General features: G+C 43.3%; 1 protein-coding gene across 3 annotated transcripts in view; it reads right to left on the bottom strand.

Annotated features, from left to right (window-relative positions):
• Positions 1-27853, bottom strand: part of LOC311136867 (myocyte-specific enhancer factor 2A-like) — a 120378-nt gene that overhangs the window by 15542 nt on the left and 76983 nt on the right. For 2 of the 3 annotated variants that reach the window (XM_084171173.1, XM_084171175.1), the window contains 2 exons: positions 9027-9161; positions 7157-7382 (listed from right to left, as the gene is read on the bottom strand). In XM_084171173.1, coding sequence (XP_084027299.1) covers positions 7157-7382; positions 9027-9161 — 361 coding nt within the window. Of the gene's footprint in view, positions 1-7156; positions 7383-8824; positions 8960-9026; positions 9162-27853 lie in introns of all 3 variants that reach the window. The other variant, XM_084171174.1, reaches the window with a different exon arrangement.

Consider the following 27853-nt stretch of genomic DNA (forward strand, 5'->3'; position numbering starts at 1 on the left):
ACAGTGCATGTCAGAGCAAAAACCAAGTCATGAGGTCGAAGGAATTGTCCATAGAGCGCCGAGACAGGATTGTGTCGAGGCACAGATCTGGGGAAGGGTACTAAAAACATTCTACAGCATTGAACGTGTCCAAGAACACAGTGGCCTCCATCATTCTTAAATGGAAGAAGTTGGGAAGACACTTCCTAGAGCTGGCCACCTTGCCAAACTGAGCAATCAGGGGTCAGGGAGATGACTAAGAACCTGATGGTCACTCTGAAAGAGCTCCAGAGTTCCTCTGTGGAGATGGGAGAACCTTCCAGAAGGACAACCATCTCTGCAGCACTCCACCAATCAGGCCTTTATGGTAGAGTGGCCAGACAGAAGCCACTCCTCAGTAAAAGGCACATGACAGCCCTCTTGGAATTTGCCAAAAGTCACCTAAAGACTCTCAGACCATGAGAAACAATATTCTCTGGTCTGATGAAACCAAGACTGAACTATTTGGCCTGAATGCCAAGCGTCACGTCTGGAGGAAACCTGGCACCATCCCTACGGTGAAGCATGGTGGTGGCAGCATCATGCTGTTGGGATGTTTTTCAGTGGCAGGGACTGGGAGACTAGTCAGGATTGAGGGAAAGATGAACGGAGCAAAGTACAGAGAGGTCCTTGTTGAAAACCTGCTCCAGACTGCTCAGGACCTCAGACTGGGGTGAAGATTCACCTTCCAACAGGACAAGACCCTAAGCACACAGCCAAGACAACGCAGGAGTGGCGCACAAGTCTCTGAATGTCCTTGAGTGGCCCAGCCGGCGCCCGGACTTGAACCCGATCTAACATCTCTGGAGAGACCTGAAAATAGCTGTGCAGTGACGCTCCCCATCCAATCTGACAGAGCTTGAGAGGATCTGCAGAGAAGAATGGGATAAACTCCCCAAATACAGGTGTGCCAAGCTTGTAGTGTCATACCCAAGAATACTCGAGGCTGTAATCTCTGCCAAAGGTGCTTCAACAAAGTACTGAGTAAAGGGTCTGAACACTTATGTAAATGTGATATTTCCGTTTGTATTTTTAACGAATTTGCAAACATTTCTAAAAACCTGTTTTTGCTTTGTCATTATGGAGTACTGTGTGTAGATTGATGAGGGAAAAAACTATTTAATAAATTTTTGAATAAGGCTGTAACGTAACAAAATGTGGATAAAGTCAAGGGGTCTGAATACTTTCCGAATGCACTGTATATATATAAAACAATATAAAAATCAACGTTTATTGGTCGCATACACAGATTTGCAGATTTTATCGCAGGTGCTTGTGTTTCTGACTAGGTATCCACTTTCACTTTCCCTAATATTGTATCATATGAGTGGCCTGCTTGGCAAGGAAAGAGGTTAATGTCCACCTGCCTCTGCCTCTCACACAGCACATAGCAGCCATGACAGGCTGTCCGGTCATTGTGTACAGAGGACTTAGAGGGATGTCATGGCCGGAATACCTCCAGGGTTCTGCTGGCCTAGGCATCTTGCAGGCTCTCTCCAGCCACATAAGGGCTGCCTTGTTACTTACTGGGAAAAACAGATGCACCTGTCCATTGAGAACAAGAGGCAGTCTTGCTCTGTTATTATCCAGGAGGAACAGTTGGACGTGTGATCTTCCTGGTGTCCTTGGTGGTTGGATTGTGTGTTACTATAGCGGCGGACCAGACATTAGCAGCTGTCGCCATTTTCCTCTGTTGCTGTACTCAACCATCTATTCCTCTTCTTTGGAACAAATTGCCAAAAAAAGATCTGTCCCTCTGGTCTTGGAGCCTTGGATGCATCATTACCCCAACCTGTCTAGCTGCAGTCTGAATAACACACTGAACACTGTGAACACTGAACAGGGTGTTGAGGATAGAAAAGAACATGCTGACTCTGCTTGGCTGTCTTGCTATACAGTAAGGACAGTGTCCCATCACTCTAACCTGCATATGAAGACCACGTCAACCCCCTTTAAAGGTCCACTATGCAGAAATCGCTCCGTAATTTCCTGGTTGCTAAAATTCTAATAGTTTGCCTCATTTCAGTTAGTGTAGAGAATCATTTTACCATCTAAACCGCTGTGAAATATAATTTCAATAATCAAAAATATTGTATTTTCAGCTTCATGAAGCTGGTGTACAAAACCGAAAGTAAAACATGCAAAAACTAAACTTAACAACGGGAAGCACAGAAATAGCACACATAGAACAGATCTACCGCTTCTTAGACTTGCTTTCAATGAGAATGACAGATCTATAACTCACATTTCTATGGGAATTTGGTCTGGTCGGCCAAAAAGTTACATTTTGCAGCTTTAATGTTCCCAATACTCACATTCAGATAACAAATACAGTCCCCTCGCATGTAATGAAGTGTGCCAAAAAGCATGGAATGACCAACTGAAACTGACAAGAGCAGCCTTTGACCATGTCGTAGGCACATGTATGCAGCCGGTTGAGCTGAGGGCCTGTTGGGCAGAGCCACAGTGAGCTAATCAGTACCTCCTGGAGGACCTACTGTACCCACTGGGCTGGGGCCCATGCCAGGTCTGTCCTGCCCAGCATGCCAGCTAATGAGATGCATGAAATGATATGATTAACCATCTGCATCCTTCAGCTGGGAGCCCGGGAACAGTCTGGGTAAAGCACTCAATTCTTCCAAAGATGCTGTACTCATGCTCCAGAATACATGGAATGTAGAATGCTTACTCATCTTTTTGTCAAGCAAAACGTTTTGTGGAAGGTAATAAGCAGCGCACAGACCACCTCGCACTCTCAACTACAGTTTCCTTGTAGGCCTATTTGGTGGGCAAACCAGGATAACAACCTCTCCCTCAACGTGTGGTGCCAGGATAACAACCTCTACCTCAATGTGATCAAGACATCTCCAGGAGATGATTGTGGACTACAGAAAAAAAAAAGAGGACTGAGCACGCCCCCATTCTCATCGACAGGGCTGTAGTGGAACAGATGAGAGCTTCAAGTACCTTGGTGTCCACATCACCAACAAACTATCATGGTCCAAACACACCAAGACAGTCGTGAAGAGGGCACGACAAAGCCTATTCCCCCTCAGGAGACTGAAAAGATTTGGCATGGGTCCTCAGATCCTCAAAAAGTTATACAGCTGCACCATCGAGAGCATCCTGACTGGTTGCATCACCACCTGGTATGGCAACTGCTCTGCCTCTGACCGCAAGGCACTACAGAGGGTAGTGCGTACGGCCCAGTACATCACTGCGGCCAAGCTTCCTGCCATCCAGGACCTCTATACCAGGCGGTGTCAGAGGAAGGCCCTAAAAATTGTCAAAGACTCCAGCCACCCTAGTCATAGACTGTTCTCTCTGCTACCGCACGGCAAGCGGTACCGGAGCGCCAAGTCTAGGTCCAAAAGGCTTCTTAACAGCTTCTACACCCAAGCCATAAGACTACTGAACAGCTAATCATGGATACCCAGACTATTTGCATTGAACGTAAACATATTTATTTCATACTTAAATAAATGTTTTTGCCCCATCATTTTTGGGTTTTTTTCATTGATAAATAAATGTTTTATAGTGAATGGTTGGTGTTAATGGATGGTGTAAAAGTAAATAATACAAAAATACTGTACTTTCCTTAAAACGAAAATACATTGTAGAAACTAGATGTAGGCCTAGATATAGTATAGGCTGGTTTTAGCCTTCAGCCTTTATATAACCATATCAACAAATGTATATACAATATTCTGCCCATATGAAGGAACCTATTATGTTTGTAGCCATACGTGATTTAATGAAAAGCAGTAAACATACCTACCCGTATGAACGAATGTAGGGCTATAGGCTATACAATATTAATAGCCATACATGATTTAATGAAAAGCAGTAAACATACACATTGTTTTACATTCTTTAGTAACAGACTCATAAACACAATCATGCAATAGGCTACAGCTCGCTTCACAGCTTCCCTGGGGAATTCAACGTATTGTAGCCTCACGTGGACAAAATAGCAGCGGAGGAAGGCGTTCGCTTCTGCTGCAGTGTTCATGGTCAATGTTAACTGTAAAATATAACGCGTTGCAGCGGTGGTTCGATGTAGAATACATGGAACAACATCAAGCTGTGAACCACTTCCACCACTTCTTCCACTACTGGGAGCATCAAACCGTGGGAATTCATTCTCTCTGGTTCTATGGCGAGTAGGGCATTGGCCCTATCCTTACTCACTTTGTGCAGTCATCCAAGGCAACGTTATCAAATAATGCCCCTACGTCAGAGTGTTTTCTTTAAGGCAACAACGCCAGTATCCCATGGTTTGTAAAGGGAAATTCTCAGGTCCACATTTTAGTACTCTGACCACAACATCACAATCAGCAGCCTTGCTTTTGTATACATATTGAGGTAATAACCTACTACAAGGAGCTGAACGACAACATGTTATTTACCTGTGAATCTACCCACTCAATGGGTGCACATACATTGCTGTATGTGTTTGGGTACAGCAGGTACTTTACAGGCACAGTGCACATGAATTCAGCTGGGAGCTGGATGAATAAGGTGGCAGTAAGGCTAAAGACAGCCTTGCTGTTTCAGTGTCTCTCCAGATAATATACATTTTATTTTACCTGGCTAGGTGTTCATTGTGTTGTTTTGGTTAATACCTTTCATGTGACTTCCAAGCAATACTAAAGCCATACATACTTATTTCGAATTCAGATGGACTTCAAGCATAGTGCTATTTTTACCATGATACCTCTGCATCTCTGCATCCTGCTGAGGCATGGACTGGCTTAATACACAGACCCCTCTACACAACATGGAGGAGGTACAGTTGAAGTCGGAAGTTTACATACACCTTAGCCAAATACATTTAAACTCAGTTTTTCACAATTCTTGACATTTAATCCTAGTAAATATTCCCTGTCTTAGGTCAGTTAGGATCACCACTTTATTTTAAGAATGTGAAATGTCAGAATAATAGTAGAGAGAATGATTTATTTCAGTTTTTATTTCATCACATTCCCAGTGGGTCAGAAGTTTACATACACTCAATTAGTATTTGGTAGCATTGCCTTTAAATTGTTTAACTTGGGTCAAACGTTTCGGGTAGCCTTCCACAAGCTTCCCACAATAAGTTGGGTGACTTTTGTCCCATTCCTCCTGACAAAGCTGGTGTAACTGAGTCAGGTTTGTAGGCCTCCTTGCTTGCACACGCTTTTTCAGTTCTACCCACAAATGTTCTATAGGATTGAGGTCAGGGCTTTGTGATGGCCACTCCAATACCTTGACTTTGTTGTCCTTAAGCCATTTTGCCACAACTTTGGAAGGATGCTTGGGGTCATTGTCCATTTGGAAGAACCATTTGCGACCAAGCTTTAAATTCCTGACTGATGTCTTAAGATGTTGCTTCAATATATCCACATCATTGTCCTTCCTCATGATGCCATCTATTTTGTGAAGTGCACCAGTCCCTCCTGCAGCAAAGCACCCGCACAGCATGATGCTGCCACCCCCGTGCTTCATGGTTGAGATGGTGTTCTTCGGCTTGCAATCAACCCCCTTTTTCTTCCAAACATAACGATGGTCATTCTGGCCAAACAGTTCTATTTTATGTTTCATCAGACCAGAGGACATTTCTCCAAAAAGTACGATCTTTGTCACCATGTGCAGTTGGTCCTTTGCTGTTGTTCTGGGATTGATTTGCACTTTTTGCACCAGAGTACGTTCATCTCTAGGAGACAGAACGTGTCTCCTTCCTGAGTGGTATGACGGCTGCGTGGTCCCATGGTGTTTATACTTGCATACTATTGTTTGTACAGATGAACGTGGTACCTTCAGGCGTTTGGAAATTGCTCCAAAGGATGAACCAGACTTGTGGAGGTCTACCATTTTTTCCCTGAGGTCTTGGCTGATTTCTTTTGATTTTGAAATACATCCACAGGTACACCTCCAATTGACTCAAATTATGTCAATTAGCCTATCAGAAGCTTCTAAAGCCATGACATCATTTTCTGGAATTTTCCAAGCTGTTTAAAGGCACCGTCAACTTAGTGTATGTAAACTTCTGACCCACTGGAATTGTGATACAGTGAATTATAAGTGAAATAATCTGTCTGTAAACAATTGTTGGAAAAATTACTTGTATCATGCACAAAGTAGATGTCCTAACCGACTTGTCAAAACTATAGTTTGTTAACAAGAAAAACTAGTTTTAATGACTCCAACCTAAGTGTATGTAAACTTTCAACTTCAACTGTAGCTATGGTGACCTCTGTCAAAACAGTACTAGTTCATCCCACTTTCTCAAATTTGTACAATAAAGTATACAAAAGGTGTGAAACATGACAGTCATAATGCAGCCATTACGAAAACAGAGTGGTAACCATGTGGTAACATCCCACTGTGCAAAAACTGGTTGAATCAACATTGTTTCCATGTAATTTCAACAAAAAAATGTAATGTGATGATGTTGAATCAATGTGAGAAACGGATTGGATTTGCAAAAAGTCTTCAACGTAAGGGAATTTCTTCCTTTTTTCAACCAACTGTTAACCTAAATCCAATGAAATGGTGAAATGTTTTGGAGATTTCACATTCAATCCACGTTAGTTGAAAACTCAACCAAATGTAAATCAAAACTAGACGTTGAATTGACGTCTGTGTCCGGTGGGATGAGCTCACTGAGCTCACTGACACCACTGGACCATGAAAAATTCCTTCAATTAAGTGGGACTTTTCTCATAATTAACTAGATGCAAATAGGCCCATTGCAAACATATCACATATTAGGCAAATATCGAGCAACATATACAGTGGGGAAAAAAAGTATTTAGTCAGCCACCAATTGTGCAAGTTCTCCCACTTAAAAAGATGAGAGAGGCCTGTAATTTTCATCATAGGTACACGTCAACTATGTACTAGGTACAATGTGATTTTCTGGATTTTTTTTTCTCATTTTGTCTGTCATAGTTGACGTGTACCTATGATGAAAGTTACAGGCCTCTCTCATCTTTTTAAGTGGGAGAACTTGCACAATTGGTGGCTGACTAAATACTTTTTTCCCCCACTGTATCTGAAAGCTCAAGTGTGAAATTGTTAGATAAAAACCTGAATCTTTGTATGTACTGTAGAGTCAGATGTAGTGAAAACAACAGTGAGATGTAGTGGTACTGACCCGCATTGCCTTGAGTGGGGGGCCTCTGCTGGCCCCCGCTGGAGCCCACGTTTCTGTGTAAGGAGGCCTGAGGGGGGGGGAGCATCCCGCTGTCACTCAGAGAGGCTGCGGCCTGGGCCAGGGCCTGGCTGCTCATGGATCCTCCTGGGTGGTAGGACATGGTGTTCTGGTTGGAGACCGGAACTGCCACATGCATGGGGAAGTTCTGCTGGGGCAGCGCTGTGGGCTACAGGAGGGAAACACAGAGACATGGGGAGAATCAAAGACTTGGCGCTGGGCTAAGGGTCACATGGGGAAGGAGATGGCAGAGATGGCATCTCTGATGGTGCCACATCAATCACATTGGTATGGTTAACAGAGCAGTCCTATTCACTGATGGTAAACAAACAGCTCTATGCTGCATCTGGCAACCTGTTCATGTTCCAAATCCAGGTTGATTGGATGCTGGCATAAGCCTGTATAATATATAAATAGTAATGCATAAAATGTACAAATGACCACTATATTTCTGTAAATGAAGAAAACAATAATTTTGCTATTTAAAAACATCACACATCACTAAAAACAAAACATGCACATTAGCAAGTGTCTTGTACCAGGTGTTCAGACTTGCATTGTAATAGTCAGCACTGCAGATCATCAATGTTTCTTGTTTTTATCAGGATAGTGTAATTGTGTAATTTCCCAAAATATAAATCAATTTTGGATCAAAACTCCATGTCTGTGCAGTGCAGTGCTGACAATCCAAAGAGTGTTTGAGAGTAACTGGTGACAGTGAGACCACTCCATTCACAGCATAGTCCAGTGAGACAGTCAGTTAGTGATATTATTAGTGTGTTAATTGCAAACAATGGTGCTCTCCATGTCAGAATTAGAGAGAAAACAACAGTTGAAGCACTATACTTTATGCAGGATTCTATGATTGCCACCCGCAATAAGATCACTATTGTCTTAAGGTAAACCTCTGTGTAATTCCAGGGTACTTTGGTCACCTCCAGTCTGATAGCAGCTCGATGAAAGAGTGGAAAATACGCAGTGATAGTCCACTGATGTTGTGCTTTGGTGAATACTGATTGAATTGCCCACGTGAATGGAGGACACACCAAGTTGAGGCACCAGGAGAGATCATACAATGAGCAAAGGGGGGAGGGGGAGATAAAATAAATGATCCTCTCCCTCGCCAAATGATCCAGGCACTGTTGGACTAAAAGAGATTTAATTTCTTGATCTGCTTGGGGGTGAAAATTGGGTTTTGGGAAAATCACCAAAGCTACAGAACCAGTCAATATTTAAGCCAGTGGGGATACATGGAGGATCTTCCTTTTTTTTTTAGGGGGAAATCTTCTCTTCCGGAAAATAACAAAAATGCACTTTCCTTTTCCTATAGTTTTCAATGTGATCTTCCCAATAGAGCTTTAAAAAGGTTCAACCTGTCATAACAATGTGATCTTATCAGGGTGTGCCAAAATATAAGTTGCAGTACAAATAAACAAATACACTTCCAATGAACAGAAAAAAGGTTATGCTTGAATAGTCCATGTTTGCTTATAGTAGTTGACAGAGGTTGCAGGGTGGGATAATTTAAAAAAGAAGAAAAAGTAAAACCAAAAGAAGGTCAAAATCCTTTGTGCAACAAAGCCAAGCAGCAAAATCCTTGCATTTACTTACGATTTTATGATTTCTCATCATATTATCAAACTCCTCATTAATTTTTTTATACTTTTCTTCTGTGTGAGGGGTGAGGACATATGAGGCATCGGGGTCCGGGCTATCACAGCCTCTGTGTTCTTTCTTGTTTAGCGCCTGTAGTGAACATCAACATAAAAACAGGAATCAACACAAAATGGCAGGAGAGGGAGAAAGTACTTACACCACAGCGCTTGTACATTAAATCACTCTCTTCGCTTAGTTTGCCGAAACGGTCGTCCATGAGGGGGCTGTGCCCAAAACAGTCATCTGGATCAGGACTGGCACACAGGTCATTATGGCCTTTGTTTCTTAATTTCTGAAATAAAATTGCACAATTCACACATACAATATATACTGCAGGATACTCAGTCTACTACCACATGACTCTCTGTCTAGGTAGGTTATAATATACCTCTACAAACCTGTTCCCATAACAAAACATGAACAATTATATTAACATAAATAAAAGGCATCATTCAAGTCAAGACACTAATTAATTGAATACATATGACAGATATTAAATGACTTGTAATACATAAATTATAATAAACCTGCCTTCACATGTACATTTAAATTCATTCGTTATTTTTTGGCCTGCCAGTGTGCTGGTATGAGCTGGGAACGGAATGAATACTGTCTTCCTATGCAATGGTTAACAATGATAGGGAAATTGAAACGTCAACCTTATCCTTTCATCCTTTAGAGACCATCACAGGAGAAACAAAATATTTCTCTGCAGTCCCTCTCTTTCTCCTCTCAACGTCTACCCCCCTCCCCCCCCCCCCCCTCTCTCTATCTTCCCCCTCTCTTGCTGCATGTGTGTGTTTTGTTGCATATTTCATTATCTTTCAGTTATCATAAGCCACCCAGCTGGAAGACACCCCGGCATAAGAGGATCCCAAAGAGCAGCAGTTTAAAACATTGCAGACTTTAATTCAGCATGGTTGCCACTCACGGAATCTTATCAATGTTAAGTAATGTAAGAAATAAAATGGATTATTATATGTGGTCAAAGACACTTATTAGAGCATGAAATGGAGTGATTATTGTAAGCGCAAAGAGCACACAGTGTGGTGTGTTGTGATATAGACATCCAATGAGCTTTATTTTACCTCTTATAAGGACTGCACACTATCAAATTAACGAAATAAGAACAGTGAAACACTTTTTGTGTTGTGTTTGTTATAACTTTCTATCAGAGGAGCAGTTCTCTCCGCTTCGTTAAAACTATGAATGATATGATGTTAACGAGAACCCATGATAGCATGTGACAGCATGTGATATCAAGCCAGTCAGAGAACATCAAGTTTGATTTATATGTGTGCTGTTCAGGTTCCCCTAACAGGCTGGTGCAGGCCCAGAGCGGTGACCTACCCTGTCTCTGGGCTGCCTCTGAGCCGGATGTCTACAGCAGCCACTGACTCCTCTGGATGGAGGGATCACAGTGTGAGGGAGAGGAGTAAGACTCAAAGGCACTAATGAGCCCTTTGTCTCTGCCTCCATCTCCATTATCCTGGAGGTGCAGGAGGTAACGCTGGTGTGTGTGTGGGTGTTCATGTGCGTTGCAGCAGCAGCTGGCGTCTGCTGACAGCTCTCTGACAGTACAGTGGTGTTTGGGCTGATCTCTATCTAACAACGTGTCTTACCCAGCCCTGCTTACAGTAACTGGATCGTTCCACGAAAAGAGTGCCTTTTGCGTCCCTTTGATATTTTAAGTATTGTGCACCAATATTGAATATAGAATTTTCAAATCCTGTTATATTAAATGAAGTGCCCTTTAATACAGACCACATGGAGAATTCAATAAATTAGATTTTTTATATGAATAAAGGCATTTAAGATGAAGTCGTCAACCCTGTATGGCAAATAAGTCTGGCTGCATAACCGATTGGCAAAAGTCATATGACTAAACTGAATAAAAATAAGAAGAAACTATACTATGAAACAAAGATAAATGGTATAAAGAATGATAGTAAAAAAGCTTTGGAGCACCTTAAATGACATTTTGGGCAAAAAGGCAAACTCAGCTCCATCATTCATTGAATCACATGGCTCATTCACCAAAAATCCCACTGATATTGCCAACTACTTTAATGATTTTTTTTCATTTCAAGAATAGCAAACTTAGGTATGACATGCCAGCAACAAACGCCAACACTTCAAATCCAAGTATAACTGACCAAATTATGAAAGACAAGCATTGTAATTTTGAATTCCGTAAAATGAGTGTAGAAGAGGTGACTAAATTATTGTTGTCTATCAACAATGACACACCACCGGGGTCTGACAACTTGGATGGAAAATTACTGAAGATAATAGCGGACGATATTGCCACATCTTCAATCTAAGCCTACTAGAAAGTGTGTGCCCTCAGGCCTGGAGGGAAGCAAAAGTCTTTCCGCTACCCAAGAATAGTAAAGCCCCCTTTACTGGCTCAAATAGTCGACCGATCAGCCTGTTAACAAAGAGCTATAGTTAGTTTCAGAATGGGTGGCAAACAATAAGTTAGTCCTAAATATTTCAAAAACTAAAAGCATTGAATTTGGGACAAATCATTCACTAAACCCTAAACCTCAACTAAATCTTGTAATGAATAATGTGGAAATTTAGCAAGTTGAGGTGACTAAACTGATTGGAGTAACCCTGGATTGTAAACTGTCATGGTCAAAACATGTTGATACAACAATAGCTAAGATGGGGAGAAGTCTGTCCATAATAAAGGGCTGCTCTGCCTTCTCAACAACACTATCAACAAGGCAGGTCCTAAAGGCCTTAGTTTTGTCACACCTGGACTACTGTTCAGTCGTGTGGTCAGGTGGCACAAAGAAGGACTTACAATTGGCTCAGAACAGGGCAGCACAGCTGGCCCTTAAATGTACACGGAGCACTAACATTAATAATATGCATGTCAATCTCTCATGGCTCAAAGTGGAGGAGAGACTGACTTCATCACTACTTGTTTTTGTAAGAGGTGTTGACAAGCTGAATGCACTGAGCTGTCTGTTTAAACTACTAGCACACAGCTTGGACACCCATGCATACCCCACAAGACATGCCACCAGAGGTCTCTTCACAATCCCCAAGTCCAGAACAGACTATGGGAGGTGCACAGTACTACATAGAGCCTTGACTACATGGAACTCTATTCCACATCAGGTAAATGATGCAAGCAGTAGAATCAGATTTAAAAAACAGATAAAAATACACCTTATGGAACAGCGGGGACTGTGAAGAGGCACACACACAGGTACAGACACACGCATAAGCACACACACGCTAGCACACGCACTCTATACACACGTAATATTGTTGTATGGTGGTATTATACATTTTGTATTGTAGATATTTAGTGGTGTTATATAATGTATATTTTTTATGTGCAATGTAAGTGCCTTAATGTGTTTGGACCCCAGGAAGAGTAGCTGCTGCCTTAATAAATACAAATACAAACTATTCACTCTACTCTAGCTTAGACACATGATGAAACAGTGTATGAGCTAAAAACTCTGAAAAGCACCTACATCTCATCAGTCATATCTGTCTGACATGTGTACATGTGCATTTAGATCCACTAGTGTTTGGTGTGGTACAGAGCCGGGGCATTCTTCTCATTCGAAGAAAACGCCTTCCTGGTTCATTTCCTGTTTACTGAGGCTGCTCTTCAGTTAGGCTCCTGTTAAGGCTATGTTTACCAGGGAAACGATGCACTTTCTCCGCCAGACTGCCACAGATCTGATCAGGACCTGCAAATTAAAGTCCAAACCTGCTCATTATGGGAATAGCTGGGTTGGGCTGGCCGGCCATGGCTGTGTGAGATGGGCAGGGCTGCAGGCAGCACTTCCACAACAAGCCATCCAGCCGCACCCTCTGCCCCTGGCCCCGTGCCCTGCTAGCCACTCGGGGAGAGGCCAGAGTGGAAACATCCAGTGCCAGGGACACTCAGCATTCAGAACAAACCATGGAACATATTGCACTGAGACTAAACAACACAAAGCCCAACAACGAGTGCTCATATCTAGGTCATTGATTTTATAAATCAATATCGATCTCTGTGATCTGAGATTAACTGAAATGAAACATTATGACATTATGTACTGTATGCATGCCTAAGAAAGAGTGAAGAGTGACAGATTTCCTCTCCAAGGTACTCCTAGCTGAGCATGTTAAGGAGTGAAGGTCTGGGACAGCACGGCCATAATTCCTCCTTAAATGACTTGGCATGTTTCGGGTGTCCCACAGACGCTGCCCGCTGCTCCCAGTAAATTGATCACTAAATCAGCACATGGCCAAACAGGTGTCCTTCTCCCAAACACCTGTCAAGCCCTGGCTCCCCGGCCCAGCCAATCACACACAGCCTCACACTGACATGGCCTTAGAAGGGGCCACATGGAACCCTGAAGGCCATCAGACATCACTCAAGCCAAGGTTTTTACTCTATACTATTGGTTCAGTAATACATACACACATTTACACAAAAATCACTCTTGTGAGATAAACAAAACAAAACCAACCAATGTTGAATTATGGTAAACAAAATTCAAAATTAAAGTTGTGTTCCTTTCTATTCCTATTACTTCTATAGTTCAGAAATGCACTTTCAAAGGTCATGTCATACTGTGACATTTTCTGTATTTTGAAAGTTCTATATCTTGAAAACTTGATTGCTGACATGCAAAACATTTTGGGACTGTTTCAACAGTGGACTAATGAAACAAATACCAAAAGTCCTTTAAGAAAGCCAAGCTGGAGGGGTGTGAATACAGTAGAATTTATAGGGCTTTTCAACAACAACATTTATAATGGAGGGTGGGTGGTGGGTCTATCTGTATACGGGAGCTGCAGACGAGAGTAGTGACGAATGAACTTTTGTAATCTGTTCACAAGGCCCATGGAGGCTCATAAAGGACAGTGGAAACCAGGCCAGCAGCTATTTTCTCACAGCCGTCCAGACCTGGATTGCTAGAAATGTGGCTCTATACACCAAAAGTTTGAATCTGGGTGTCTGATGTCAAACCAGCGGGGCCTCATAGTGAGTGTGTGAATGTAATGTTAAGAGAACAGGCTTTTTTCTGCTGTTCAGAAAGTGAGAGAGGCCTTGAAATGTGTCTGTTCACTCATAGTACTGTATGCCCAACCCACATACTGATGATAACATCTACAGTATCACTCATCTCCTCCAGAGCACCTGTTGTTCATTTAGCTGAAATTTACAAACAGGCACAGGAGTATGAGCTATTGAAGCAGTGTGTCAATTGTACTTTATATAGAAAATAATTATGTTTTCATATTATGTTAGAATGGAGCTATCAATTCTATCTGTGTCATTTTATTTTTTGTAAATTTCACCAACCATAGATTAAATATATTCAGATTCAGAGATTCAGAGTGTTTAATAGTCACATGTACAGGGTTGCAGGTGTGATTGCTGGGTATAGTGAAAATCATGCAGGACTAAGTGAAGTAAAATAATGAAAATGGTGATAAAAACACAATATAAATATAAATAGCACTATATATATCGTAACAACTATAGCAGTGATTAATAAATAAATGTCCAATGTGGTGAAGGCAGAGTAAAGACTGCTGAGGGGTGGGGTGGAATGATCATAGGGGGAGAGAGCAGCATGACTATTGAGTGGGTGTGGTAGCCAAGTGAAATAAAAACAAAAATTATAATAAAAAAAGTAATAATATACATATTAATAACTGCAACAGTAATTGTAGCAGGTAAGGTAAGTGACCGTTGTGTGTGTGGGGGGGGGAGTTTTTGATGCTCCTGTACTGCCCGCGTGTGAGTGATTGAAGCAGGGAGAACAAGGCATGGCTTGGGTGTCTTGGGCCTTCCTGCTACACCTGGTATTGTAGGTGTCCTGTAGGGCAGGCAATGTGCACCCAATGGTGCGTTCGGCTGCATGTATCCCCCTCTGAAGCGCCTGGCGGTCCGCGGCAGTGGAGTTGTTGTACCAGGCTGTGATGCAGCCCGAATTTGAAGTTATTGACCGTCTCCACGGCGGCCCCGTTGATGAGGATGGGGACGTGTCCAGCCTGGTTCCTCCTGAAGTCCACAATCAGCTCCTTTGCTTTGCTAACGTTGATGGAGAGGTTGTTTACCTGGCACCACACCATCAGAGTGCCTACTTCCTCCCTGTAGGCTGTCTCATCGTTGTTGGTAATCAGGCCTACTACTGTCGTGTCGTCAGCAAACTTGATGATGGAGTTGGAAGTGTGTGAGGCCACACAGTCGTGGGTATACAGGGAATACAGGAGGGGACTGAGGACGCACCCTTGTGGGGCCCCCATGTTGAGAATCAGTGTCGAGTAGGTATTGCTGCCTACCTTGACCACCGGAACTTCCCTCTTGAGTCTTTGTTTGTAGGCGGGGAGAAGCAAGATGGCGTCATGGTCGGATTTGGAGGACGGGAGAGGGCCTTATACCCGTGTCGAAAAGGCGTGTAGCAGTGGTCAACAATATAATTTTCGCCTGTCGGTTCTGTCTGTTCTCAAATTACTTTTGTTAAAGTCCCCCCGCAACAACGAACGCTGCCTCCGGGAATGCGGTCTCCAGTTTGTTCAGGGTCCAATGAAGAACTTTGAGGGCCTTTTTGTTGTCGGCTTGGGGCGGGATGTACACAGCCATGGTGATAATCCCAGAGAACTCTCTAGGAAAGTAAAAAGGGTGACATTTGATGAACAAGTATTCCAAGTCGGGGGAGCAGAAGCTCGCAAGTTCCTGTACCTTTCCACCATCACACCTTGTGTTGTTGGTCATAAAGCAGAGCCCACCACCTTTGCTCTTGCCAGAGAGAGCCCGCTTCCTATCCGCTCGTAAAACTGTAAACCCGCTGGTTATATATAATCCGTCTGGATGTCGGAGGAATGCCAAGTCTCAGAAAAACAGAGTATGTTGCAGGATCTGATGTCCCTCTTGAAGGAGTTCGTCAAGTTTGTTCATTAATTATTGAACATTGGCGAGTAGTATGCTGGGTAATGGAGGCCAGTAGTATGCTCGGTAATGAAGGACGGGTCGCCCGGCGTCTTAATCTCACTAAGACCCCGCCATGTCTGCCTCTCCATCGGCGTCTTCACTTTCTACTTTCCGGTAGGACTCCCAAGCAACTTGGCGTCTCACCGAAGGAGCTAGTCCATTGTTCCACCATCTCAGGGAATTCGGGGAGGTCAGGTGGACGGTGAGTACCCAACGATTCGTATTCCAATAGTTCTACCCGGGTGTATGTAGTAATGCATGAAACAAACTGATTATGAAGATTTGAGAAAAACACTGCAATGTTTTATCGGAGCTCAAGGCGACGCGCCCTCTGTCGACGCCATCTTAGCCAAATATAGTGTTCCATTTAGATCTATGTTTATGTCACATAAAATAAACATGAATGTTACACTCAAAAGACTGAAAGTTATTTTTTTTTTAATTGGCTGAGTTTAACCCCAACCGCAAAGTTTATATCATAGCCCCATTTACATTGAACATTTAAGAAAACATAATTTCATGAGTTAAAGATAAAGTGGAGCCAAAGCTGTTGCGTAAGCCACCTACCATACCTGCTCCTTGTGAAGCACTTTCACTGAAATGGGCCTAAGCAATTTCTGCACAGTCTGCCTTAGATGGCACACCGTTACACTCCAATGCCCCGCGCTTGTGTCAAGAGCTTTTTACATTTATCTTATTCATGTACTGAACGTGAATAAAAGGGAGGTTGGAAGTAGACAGTAAATGTCGTTACAAAAGCCAAACTTCTCAAATGTGGGGAGAAGGCAGGTTGTGGCTGAACTGTCAGTGTCTTCCGGTGGTAGCTATATAGAACACACACCAAAATCATGCTTTAAGAGCCATTCTAATGTTATTATAGTCTATATAAATGATCTATAGTTTAACTATTTCTGCTTTTGTAGTGTTCCTCACCTCATTTCAACTGTGTCCCCACCTTGCTCCCCCTGCAGTGTTGTGAATTCGCTGTTATGCTGTTGCCGCACTAAGCAAGGTAGCGTGCTAATCCTCATGGCATCACCATTGTGTCCGGCCCGTTCCATCTAATGTGGTTATCAAAGGGCCTCTTTGAGTCTGAACACAGTTGAAAATCAGCATGGGGAGGCCGCTGATAGCAAGGCTTTTATCTGCTCACAAATATTTTTGCTTTTATATAACATCTTAAGAGACAAGTCTTTCAGTGTCAGCATGCTCCCATTTTTCCTTTGGTGATGTAGATTTCACTTGAGGGGGAAAAAGGAACTGTTGGTTGTTCTCGTGGACACTCTAGCTAGTGGCTGTATGTACTGTATGCCATTACCAAGGGCCCTAACAGCTTCTCCTCTCTACTCACTGGTACTGGTCATATTACTGGTCTGGGAGTAGGGGACTAGGGAGGGCTAGATAAGGAAATTGGTTTTGATTCCCAGACATATCTGGTTTAATCTCATGACCATTCCATATCATCAGTGATCTAACTGATATCAGGATATGACCTCATGCATGTCCTTCCTCTCCTTCAACCCATTGTCTGACAGGAAATACAGCAGGAGGTGCTCCTTCTCAGTTGTACAGGACAGACTGTGTTTTGTTAGGTTATTATGATCGGACTGCAGCTGTTTGGAAAACAATATATCCTACAGTCTGATCCAATCCTCTCCAAAAACAGGACAATGGTGAGACCACAGTTAGCTCCGAGTGGATACACCAAACAGAGTAAGACATGCAGACATATAAAGTAGAGTAATGCTGACTGAGCCGTGGTCTGCATGTCCCTAAAGGACAGACAGGGAGGAGAAAGCCTCTGTCTCAGGTCAGCTCAATATACAGTAGAGCAGAAAATTACTGTGGTTGACCGGCTAGATTGTCACTTTGATAAATACAGCCACTATATTATTGAGTAAGAATAAATTGCACTGCAGAGAGCAATACTTTTCCCTCCGAGAGACAGGCAGCTGCTCAGAGACTTTGTTGAAAGACAGACGTGACAAAGATATTAGTTGCCACAGTTAAAGAGAACATACTTTCAATCAGTGGCTTTGATATTTTCAGACAATTTAGCCAACTGGGAATTGAAGTCCAAATTGAGGATCAAGGCATCTCAAAGTCATCATTATCTACATCTTTAAAAGAATGGGAACAATTAGACGTACACGCTCCATTACATCCAATAGCTCTAGACATCTATAGAGCGCCATGTAGGTATATGTTAGATGAGAAGAAATTACATTCAAGATTTTACAGTGCCTTGCAAAAGTATTCATCCCCCTTGGCGTTTTTCCTATTTTGTTGCATTACAACCTGTAATTTAAATGGATTTTTATTTGGGTTTCATGTAATGGACATACACAAAATAGTCCAAATTGGTGAAGTGAAATGAAAATAATAACTTGTTGAATTTTTTTATTTTTTATTAATAACGGAAAAATGGTGAGTGCATATGTATTCACCCCCTTTGCTATGAAGCCCCTAAATAAGATCTGGTGCAACCAATTACCTTCAGAAGTCACATGATCTGTCACATGATCTCAGTATATATACACCTGTTCTGAAAGGCCCCAGAGTCTGCAACACCACTAAGCAAGGGGCACCACTAAGCAAGGGGCACCACCAAACAAGTGGCACCATGAAGACCAAGGAGCTCTACAAACAGGTCAGGGACAAAGTTGTGGAGAAGTACAGATCAGGGTTGGGTTATAAAAAAATATCTGAAACTTTGAACATCATTAAATCCATTATTAAAAAATGGAAAGAATATGGCACCACAACAAACCTGCCAAGAGAGGGCCGCCCACCAAAACTCACAGACAAGGCAAGGAGGGCATTAATCAGAGAGGCAACAAAGAGACCAAAGATAACCTTGAAGGAGCTGCAAAGCTCCACAGCGGAGATTGGAGTATCTGTCCATAGGACCACTTTAAGCCGTACACTCCACAGAGCTGGGCTTTAAGGAAGAGTGGCCAGAAAAAAGCCATTGCTTAAAGAAAAAAATAAGCAAACACGTTTGGTGTTCGCCAAAAGGCATGTGGGAGACTCCCCAAACATATGGAAGAAGGTACTCTGGTCAGATGAGACAAAAATTTAGCTTTTTGGCCATCACGGAAAACGCTGTCTGGCGCAATCCCAACACCTCTCATCACCCCGAGAACACCATCCCCACAGTGAAACATGGTGGTGGCAGCATCATGCTGTGGGGATGTTTTTCATCGGCAGGGACTGGGAAACTGGTCAGAATTGAAGGAATGATGGATGGCGCTAAATACAGGGAAATTCTTGAGGGAAACCTGTTTCAGTCTTCCAGAGATTTCAGACTGGGACGGAGGTTCACCTTCCAGCAGGACAATGACCCTAAGCATACTGCTAAAACAACACTTGAGTAGTTTAAGGGGAAACATTTAAATGTCTTGGAATGGCCTAGTCAAAGCCCAGACCTCAATCCAATTGAGAATCTGTGGTATGACTTAAAGATTGCTGTACACCAGCAGAACCCATCCAACTTGAAGGAGCTGGAGCAGTTTTGCCTTGAAGAATGGGCAAAAATCCCAGTGACAAACCTATAGAGACATACCTCAAGAGACTTGAAACTGTAATTGCTGCAAAAGGTGGCTCTACAACAGGGGTGTCAAACTCATTTTAGCTCAGGGGCCACATGGAGGAAAATCTATTCCCAAGTGGGCCGGACCGGTAAAATCATGGTATATATAACTTAAAAACAACAACTTCAGATTGTTTTCTTTGTTTTAATACTATCAACATAAAACATAAAGCTGGAGCCTGAGGACAGTGTGTCCAAAATAGTACAAGCACAACATCACTATTAATCATAAAACACCTGAAGTTTATTTGAAAATTCTAAAGAAAAAGAACACACAAACACACAATGCCTCAGTGATTCACAGAAGTATATCACAGATCACAGAACTATATCAGGGTGTCATTTCTCAGGCAGAAATGTAGATACAAATAATGAAATCCTGTTCCCCAAACAAGTGCAAGAACCACAGAGTCAAGAATAGGTTAAATATACAAATAAAATAAAATCAATTAAAAACAATAGCACATCAACATAAAAACATATAAACATAAAGCTGGAGCCTGAGGACAGTGTGTCCAAAAGCACAACATCACTATTAATCATAAAACACCTCAAGTTATTTGAAATTCTGAGGACAAACAACACACAAACACACAATGCCTCAGTGATTCACAGAAGTATATCACAGATCACAGAACTATATCAGGGTGTCTCATGCAGCACTTTAAGTGGGGTTGCATAGTTTATTTGACTCCTGATACCTGGCATCTTTTAGCTTTCACCAGCGCATCAATATCAGGCGTCACATCCTGAGTGGCAGCCAACTTCAGGATGTGATTCAAGTGCTTGTGCGTGAGCCTTGAGCGCAGCTTTGTTTTATTCATGACGTTATCCATCTTTAATGACTTGCAACACAAAGCCTCCTGGTGCAAAATACAGTGAAAAGTCAAAAAATCACGTCCTCCATTTGCAGATTGCACTTTCTCTCTGAACTTTGTCACAACGCTGCTTTTTTCCCGATAATTGAGGGCGCACCATTTGTAGCCAGGCTGACAGCGCAGGACCAGTCCACTCCGACCCTGTCCAGCGCACCGACGAGTGCAGTGAAAATATCAGCTGCTGTCGTTGTATCTGTCATCGGCACCAACTCCACGAACTCCTCGGTGACGGTCAATGTGTCATCAACTCCGCGGATGAAAATGGCCAGTTGTGCAACATCTGTAATGTCCGTGCTTTCATCAATTGCAACCGAAAACGCAATAAATGACTTTACTTTTTGCTTCAACTGGCTGTCCAAATCCACTGAAAGATCGGAAATCCTGTCTGCAACTGTGTTTCTTGTCAGGCTGATATTTGCAAAAGCCTGGTGCTTTTCAGGGCACACAATCTCTGCTGCCTTCATCATGCATGTTTTTACAAATTCACCCTCACTAAATGGTTTTGAAGCCACTGCGATTTCATTAGCAATGAGGTAGCTAGCTTTCACTGCAGCGTCACTGATGTCTCGGCTGTGAGTAAACACAGACTGCTGTTTCTTCAGACCCACCAACAGTTCATTCACCTTCTCTCTTCTCCGCTGTCCTTGAAAGTTGTCATATTTGTCGGCATGAAGACTCACATAGTGGCGACGAAGGTTATATTCTTTCAGCACTGCAACATGCTGTGAACACACCAAACATACAGCTTTCCCATTCAATTCCGTGAATAAATAGAAGGATGACAATTTTTCTTGGAACACTCTGTACTCTGCACTCTGCGTCCACTTTTCTCTTTTTTGACAGAGACATATTGGGGCAATGAGGGTGCCAAAGCACATAATGTTAAAAGTAGAAGCCTTAATAAATATCGCGGGCAAAACAAAGTAGCTCATCCGGACTGGCTGCACTTGCTTGACCTATTTGCTCTGCCCCGGTATAAACAGTTTGCTTGCTTAACACAATTGCTATTGCGCCATCCAGTGGACACAATTGGAACAGCAGTTTCTTTTATTGAAAAATTGCAGCTCATTTTTATACTTTACAAAATCATCTCGCGGGCCGGATTAAACCTGTTTGCGGGCCTGATCCGGCCCGCGGGCCGGACGTTTGACACCCCTGCTCTACAAAGTATTGACTTTGGGGGAATAGTTATGCACGCTCAAGTTTTCTGTTATTTTGTCTTATTTCTTGTTTGTTTCACAATAAAAAATAATTTTGCATCTTCAAAGTGGTAGGCATGTTGTGTAAATCAAATGATACAAACCCCCCAAAAAGCAATTTTATTTCCTCATTTATTAAGTCAAATGACACCGCTGGGCCTGCTCACACTGCCCTACCTTATGCTTTGACTTCTTTCTCCCCTCTCTCTCCAGATGAAATCTTGCGACTTGTGACAGCTGGCAGCCCAACAACCTGCCCGCTTGACCCTATCCCCTCCTCTCTTCTTCAGACCATTTCCGGAGACCTTCTCCCTTACCTCACCTCGCTCATCAACTCATCCTTGACCGCTGGCTATGTCCCTTCCGTCTTCAAGAGGGCGAGAGTTGCACCCCTCCTCAAAAAACCTACACTCGATCTCTCCGATGTCAACAACTACAGACCAGTATCCCTTCTTTCTTTTCTCTCCAAAACTCTTGAGCGTGCCGTCTCTAGCCAACTCTCCTGCTATATCTCTCAGAATGACCTTCTTGATCCTAACCAGTAAGGTTTCAATCAATCAATCAATCAATTTTATTTTATATAGCCCTTCTTACATCAGCTAATATCTCGAAGTGCTGTACAGAAACCCAGCCTAAAACCCCAAACAGCTAGTAATGCAGGTGTAGAAGCACGGTGGCTAGGAAAAACTCCCTAGAAAGGCGAAAACCTAGGAAGAAACCTAGAGAGGAACCAGGCTATGAGGGGTGGCCAGTCCTCTTCTGGCTGTGCCGGGTGGAGATTATAACAGAACCATGCCAAGATGTTCAAAAATGTTCATAAGTGACAAGCATGGTCAAATAATAATCAGGAATAAATCTCAGTTGGCTTTTCATAGCCGATCATTAAGAGTTGAAAACAGCAGGTCTGGGACAGGTAGGGGTTCCATAACCGCAGGCAGAACAGTTGAAACTGGAATAGCAGCAAGGCCAGGCGGACTGGGGACAGCAAGGAGTCACCACGGCCGGTAGTCCCGACGTATGGTCCTAGGGCTCAGGTCTCTCAGTTGGCTTTTCATAGCCGATCATTAAGAGTTGAAAACAGCAGGTCTGGGACAGGTAGGGGTTTCGTAGCCGCAGGCAGAACAGTTGAAACTGGAATAGCAGCAAGGCCAGGCGGACTGGGGACAGCAAGGTGTCATCATGCCCGGTAGTCCTGACGTATGGTCCTAGGGCTCAGGTTCTCAGAGAGAAAGAGAGAACGAGAGAATTAGAGAGAGCATACTTAAATTCACACAGGACACTGGATAAGACAGGAGAAGTACTCCAGGTATAACCAACTAACCCCAGCCCCCCGACACATAAACTACTGCAGCATAAATACTGGAGGCTGAGACAGGAGCGGTCCGGAGACACTGTGGCCCCATCCGAAGAAACCCCCGGACAGGGCCAAACAGGAAGGATATAACCCCACCCACTCCGCCAAAGCACAGCCCCCGCACCACTAGAGGGATATCCCCAACCACCAACTTACAATCCTGAGACAAGGCCGAGTATAGCCCACAGAGGTCTCCACCACAGCACAAACCAAGGGGGGGGCGCCAACCCAGACAGGAAGATCACGTCAGTAACTCAACCCACTCAAGTGACGCACCCCTCCCAGGGACGGCATGAAAGAGCACCAGCAAGCCAGTGACTCAGCCCCTGCAACAGGGTTAGAGGCAGAGAACCCCAGTGGAGAGGGGAACCGGCCTGGCAGAGACAGCAAGGGCTGTTCGTTGCTCCAGCCTTTCCGTTCACCTTCACACTCCTGGGCCAGACTACACTCAATCATATGACCTACTGAAGAGATAAGTCTTCAGTAAAGACTTAAAGGTTGAGACCGAGTCTGCGTCTCTCACATGGGTAGGCAGACTGTTCCATAAAAATGGAGATCTATAGGAGAAAGCCCTGCCTCCCGCTGTTTGCTTAGAAATTCTAGGGACAATTAGGAGGCCTGCGTCTTGTGACCGTAGCGTACGTATTGGTATGTACGGCAGGACCAACTCGGAAAGATAGGTAGGAGCAAGCCCATGTAACGCTTTATAGGTTAACAGTAAAACCTTGAAATCAGCCCTTGCCTTAACAGGAAGCCAGTGTAGGGAAGCTAGCACTGGAGTAATATGATCAAATTTCTTGGTTCTAGTCAGGATTCTAGCAGCCGTATTTAGCACTAACTGAAGTTTATTTAGTGCTTTATCCGGGTAGCCGGAAAATAGAGCATTGCAGTAGTCTAACCTAGAAGTAACAAATGCATGGATTAATTTTTCTGCATCATTTTTGGACAGAAAATTTCTGATTTTTGCAATGTTACGTAGATGGAAAAAAGCTGTCCTTGAAACAGTCTTGATATGTTCGTCAAAAGAGAGATCAGGGTCAAGAGTAACGCCGAGGTCCTTCACAGTTTTATTTGAGACGACTTTACAACCATCAAGATGAATTGTCAGATTTAACAGAAGATCTCTTTGTTTCTTGGGACCTAGAACAAGCATCTCTGTTTTGTCCGAGTTTAAAAGTAAAAAGTTTTCAGCCATCCACTTCCTTATGTCTGAAACACAGGCTTCTAGCGAGGGCAATTTTGGGGCTTCACCATGTTTCATTGAAATGTACAGCTGTGTGTCATCCGCATAGCAGTGAAAGTTAACATTATGTTTTCGAATAACATCCCCAAGAGGTAAAATATATAGTGAAAACAATAGTGGTCCTAAAACGGAACCTTGAGGAACACCGAAATGTACAGTTGATTTGTCGGAGGACAGACCATTCACAGAGACAAACTGATATCTTTCCGACAGGTAGGATCTAAACCAGGCCAGAACTTGTCCGTGTAGACCAATTTGGGTTTCCAGTCTCTCCAAAAGAATGTGGTGATCGATGGTGTCAAAGGCAGCACTAAGGTCTAGTAGCACGAGGACAGATGCAGAGCCTCGGTCTGACGCCATTAAAAGGTCATTTACCACCTTCACAAGTGCAGTCTCAGTGCTATGATGGGGTCTAAAACCAGACTGAAGCATTTCGTATACATTGTTTGTCTTCAGAAAGGCAGTGAGTTGCTGCGCAACAGCTTTTTCTAAAATTTTTGAGAGGAATGGAAGATTCGATATAGGCCGATAGTTTTTTATATTTTCCGGGTCAAGGTTTGGCTTTTTCAAGAGAGGCTTTATCACTGCCACTTTTAGTGAGTTTGGTACACATCCGGTGGATAGAGAGCTGTTTATTATGTTCAACATAGGAGGGCCAAGCACAGGAAGCAGCTCCTTCAGCAGTTTAGTAGGAATAGGATCCAGTATGCAGCTTGAAGGTTTAGAGGCCATGATTATTTTCATCATTGTGTCAAGAGATATAGTACTAAAACACTTAAGTGTCTCTCCCGATCCCAGGCCCTCGCAGAGCTGTGCAGATCCAGGACAGCTAAGCCCTGGAGGAATACGCAGATTCAAAGAGGAGTCCGTAATTTGCTTTCTAATGGTCATGATCTTTTCCTCAAAGAAGTTCATGAATTTATCACTGCTGAAGTGAAAGCCATCCTCTCTTGGGGAATGCTGCTTTTTAGTTAGCTTTGCAACAGTATCAAAAATAAATTTTGGATTGTTCTTATTTTCCTCGATTAAGTTGGAAAAGTAGGATGATCGAGCAGCAGTGAGGGCTCTTCGGTACTGCACGGTACTGTCTTTCCAAGCTAGTCGGAAGACTTCCAGTTTGGTGTGGCGCCATTTCCGTTCCAATTTCCTGGAAGCTTGCTTCAAAGCTCGGGTATTTTCTGTATACCAGGGAGCTAGTTTCTTATGACAAATGTTTTTCGTTTTTAGGGGTGCAACTGCATCTAGGGTATTGCGCAAGGTTAAATTGAGTTCCTCAGTTAAGTGGTTAACTGATTTTTGTCCTCTGACGTCCTTGGGTAGGCAGAAGGAGTCTGGAAGGGCATCAATGAATTTTTGTGTTGTTTGAGAATTTATAGCACGACTTTTGATGCTCCTTGGTTGGGGTCTGAGCAGATTATTTGTTGCGATTGCAAATGTAATAAAATGGTGGTCCGATAGTCCAGGATTTTGTGGAAAAACATTAAGATCTACAACATTTATTCCATGGGACAAAACTAGGTCCAGAGTATGACTGTGGCAGTGAGTAGGTCCAGAGACATGTTGGACAAAACCCACTGAGTCGATAATGGCTCCGAAAGACTTTTGGAGTGGGTCTGTGGACTTCTCCATGTGAATATTAAAATCACCAAAAATTAGAATATGATCTGCTATGACTACAAGGTCTGATAGGAATTCAGGAAACTCAGAGAGGAACGCTGTATATGGCCCAGGAGGCCTGTAAACAGTAGCTATAAAAAGTGATTGAGTAGGCTGCATAGATTTCATGACTAGAAGCTCAAAAGATGAAAACGCCATTTTTTTTTTTGTAAATTGAAATTTGCTATCGTAAATGTTAGCAACACCTCCGCCTTTGCGGGATGCACGGGGAATATGGTCACTAGTGTAACCAGGAGGTGAGGCCTCATTTAACACAGCAAATTCATCAGGCTTAAGCCATGTTTCAGTCAGGCCAATCACATCAAGATTATGATCAGTGATTAGTTCATTGACTATGACTGCCTTTGAAGTGAGGGATCTAACATTAAGTAACCCTATTTTGAGATGTGAGGTATCACGATCTCTTTCAATAATGGCAGGAATGGAGGAGGTCTTTATCCTAATAAGATTGCTAGGGTGAACACCGCCATGTTTAGTTTTGCCCAACCTAGGTCGAGGCACAGACACAGTCTCAATGGGTATGGCTGAGCTGACTACACTGACTGTGCTATTGGCAGACTCCACTAAGCTGGCAGGTTGGCTAACAGCCTGCTGCCTGGCCTGCACCCTATTTCACTGTGGGGCTAGAGGAGTTAGAGCCCTATCTATGTTGGTAGATAAGAGGAGAGCACCCCTCCAGCTAGGATGGAGTCCGTCACTCCTCAGCAGGTCAGGCTTGGTCCTGTTTGTGGGTGAGTCCCAGAAAGAGGGCCAATTATCCACAAATGTTATCTTTTGGGAGGGGCAGAAAACAGTTTTCAACCAGCGATTAAGTGCTGAGACTCTGCTGTAGAGCTCGTCACTTCCCCTATCTGGGAGGGGGCCAGAGACAATTACTCGATGCCGACACATCTTTCTAGCTGATTTACACGCTGAAGCTATGTTGCACTTGGTGACCTCTGACTGTTTCATCCTAACATCGTTGGTGCCGACGTGGATAACAATATCTCTATACTCTCTACACTCGCCAGTTTTAAATTTAGCCAGCACCATCTTTAGATTAGCCTTAACGTCGGTAGCCCTGCCCCCTGGTAAACAGTGTATGATCGCTGGGTGATTCGTTTTAAGTCTAATACAGCGGGTAATGGAGTCGCCAATGACTAGGGTTTTCAATTTGTCAGAGCTAATGGTGGGAGCCTTCGGCGTCTCAGACCCCGTAACGGGAGGAGTAGAGACTAGAGAAGACTCAGACTCAGACTCCGACTCGCTACATAATGGGGAAAACCGGTTGAAGGTTTCTGTCGGCTGAATGAGCGACACCGGTTGAGCATTCCAACAGTATTTCCCTCCAGAAGCCATGAGAAAGTTGTCCGGCTGCGGGGACTGTGCGGGGGGATTTATACTAACGTTACTGTCTGTACTTACTGGTGGCACAGACGCTGTTTCTTCCTTTCCTACACTGAGATTACCCTTGCCTAACGATTGCGTCTGAAGCTGGGCTTGTAGCACAGCTATTCTCGCCGTAAGGCGATCGTTCTCCTGTATATTATGAGTACAGCGACTGCAATTAGAAGACATCATGTTAATGTTACTACTTAGCTTCGGCTGTTGAAGATGTTGATGAACCATGTCCAGATAAAGCGTCCGGAGTGAAAAAGTTGAATAAGGGAAAAAAGTTGCGATGGAAAAAAGGAAAATAACGTAAAGTTGGCAGCTAAAACGCACAGGAAAATGACTCTTCTGTCTCGGGATAAACGTCCGGGGTGAAAAAGTTTAACGAAAAAAGATGAGTGAGGACAAAACTAAAAAGTTGGTAAATTTGTTGAACACAGAGATTGATTAAACGTTTATTAAAAGTAAAACGTGAATAGTTTGGCAGGTAGCCAAGTAGCAACAAACAGCACAGCAGCACGGAGACAATGCGGAAGCGAGACGGAAGTCACGTGAGTCAAACAGAGACTGCTCTTCTCTGTGTCAAGGAGGCTCTCCGCACTGCCAAAGCTAACTCTCTCTCCTCTGCTCTTATCCTTCTAGACCTATCTGCTGCCTTTGATACTGTGAACCATCAGATCCTCCTCTCCACCCTCTCCGAGTTGGGCAT

The sequence above is a fragment of the Coregonus lavaretus genome (genome assembly GCF_964263955.1).
Source record: "Coregonus lavaretus genome assembly, chromosome: 11".
Classification (NCBI taxonomy): domain Eukaryota; kingdom Metazoa; phylum Chordata; class Actinopteri; order Salmoniformes; family Salmonidae; genus Coregonus; species Coregonus lavaretus.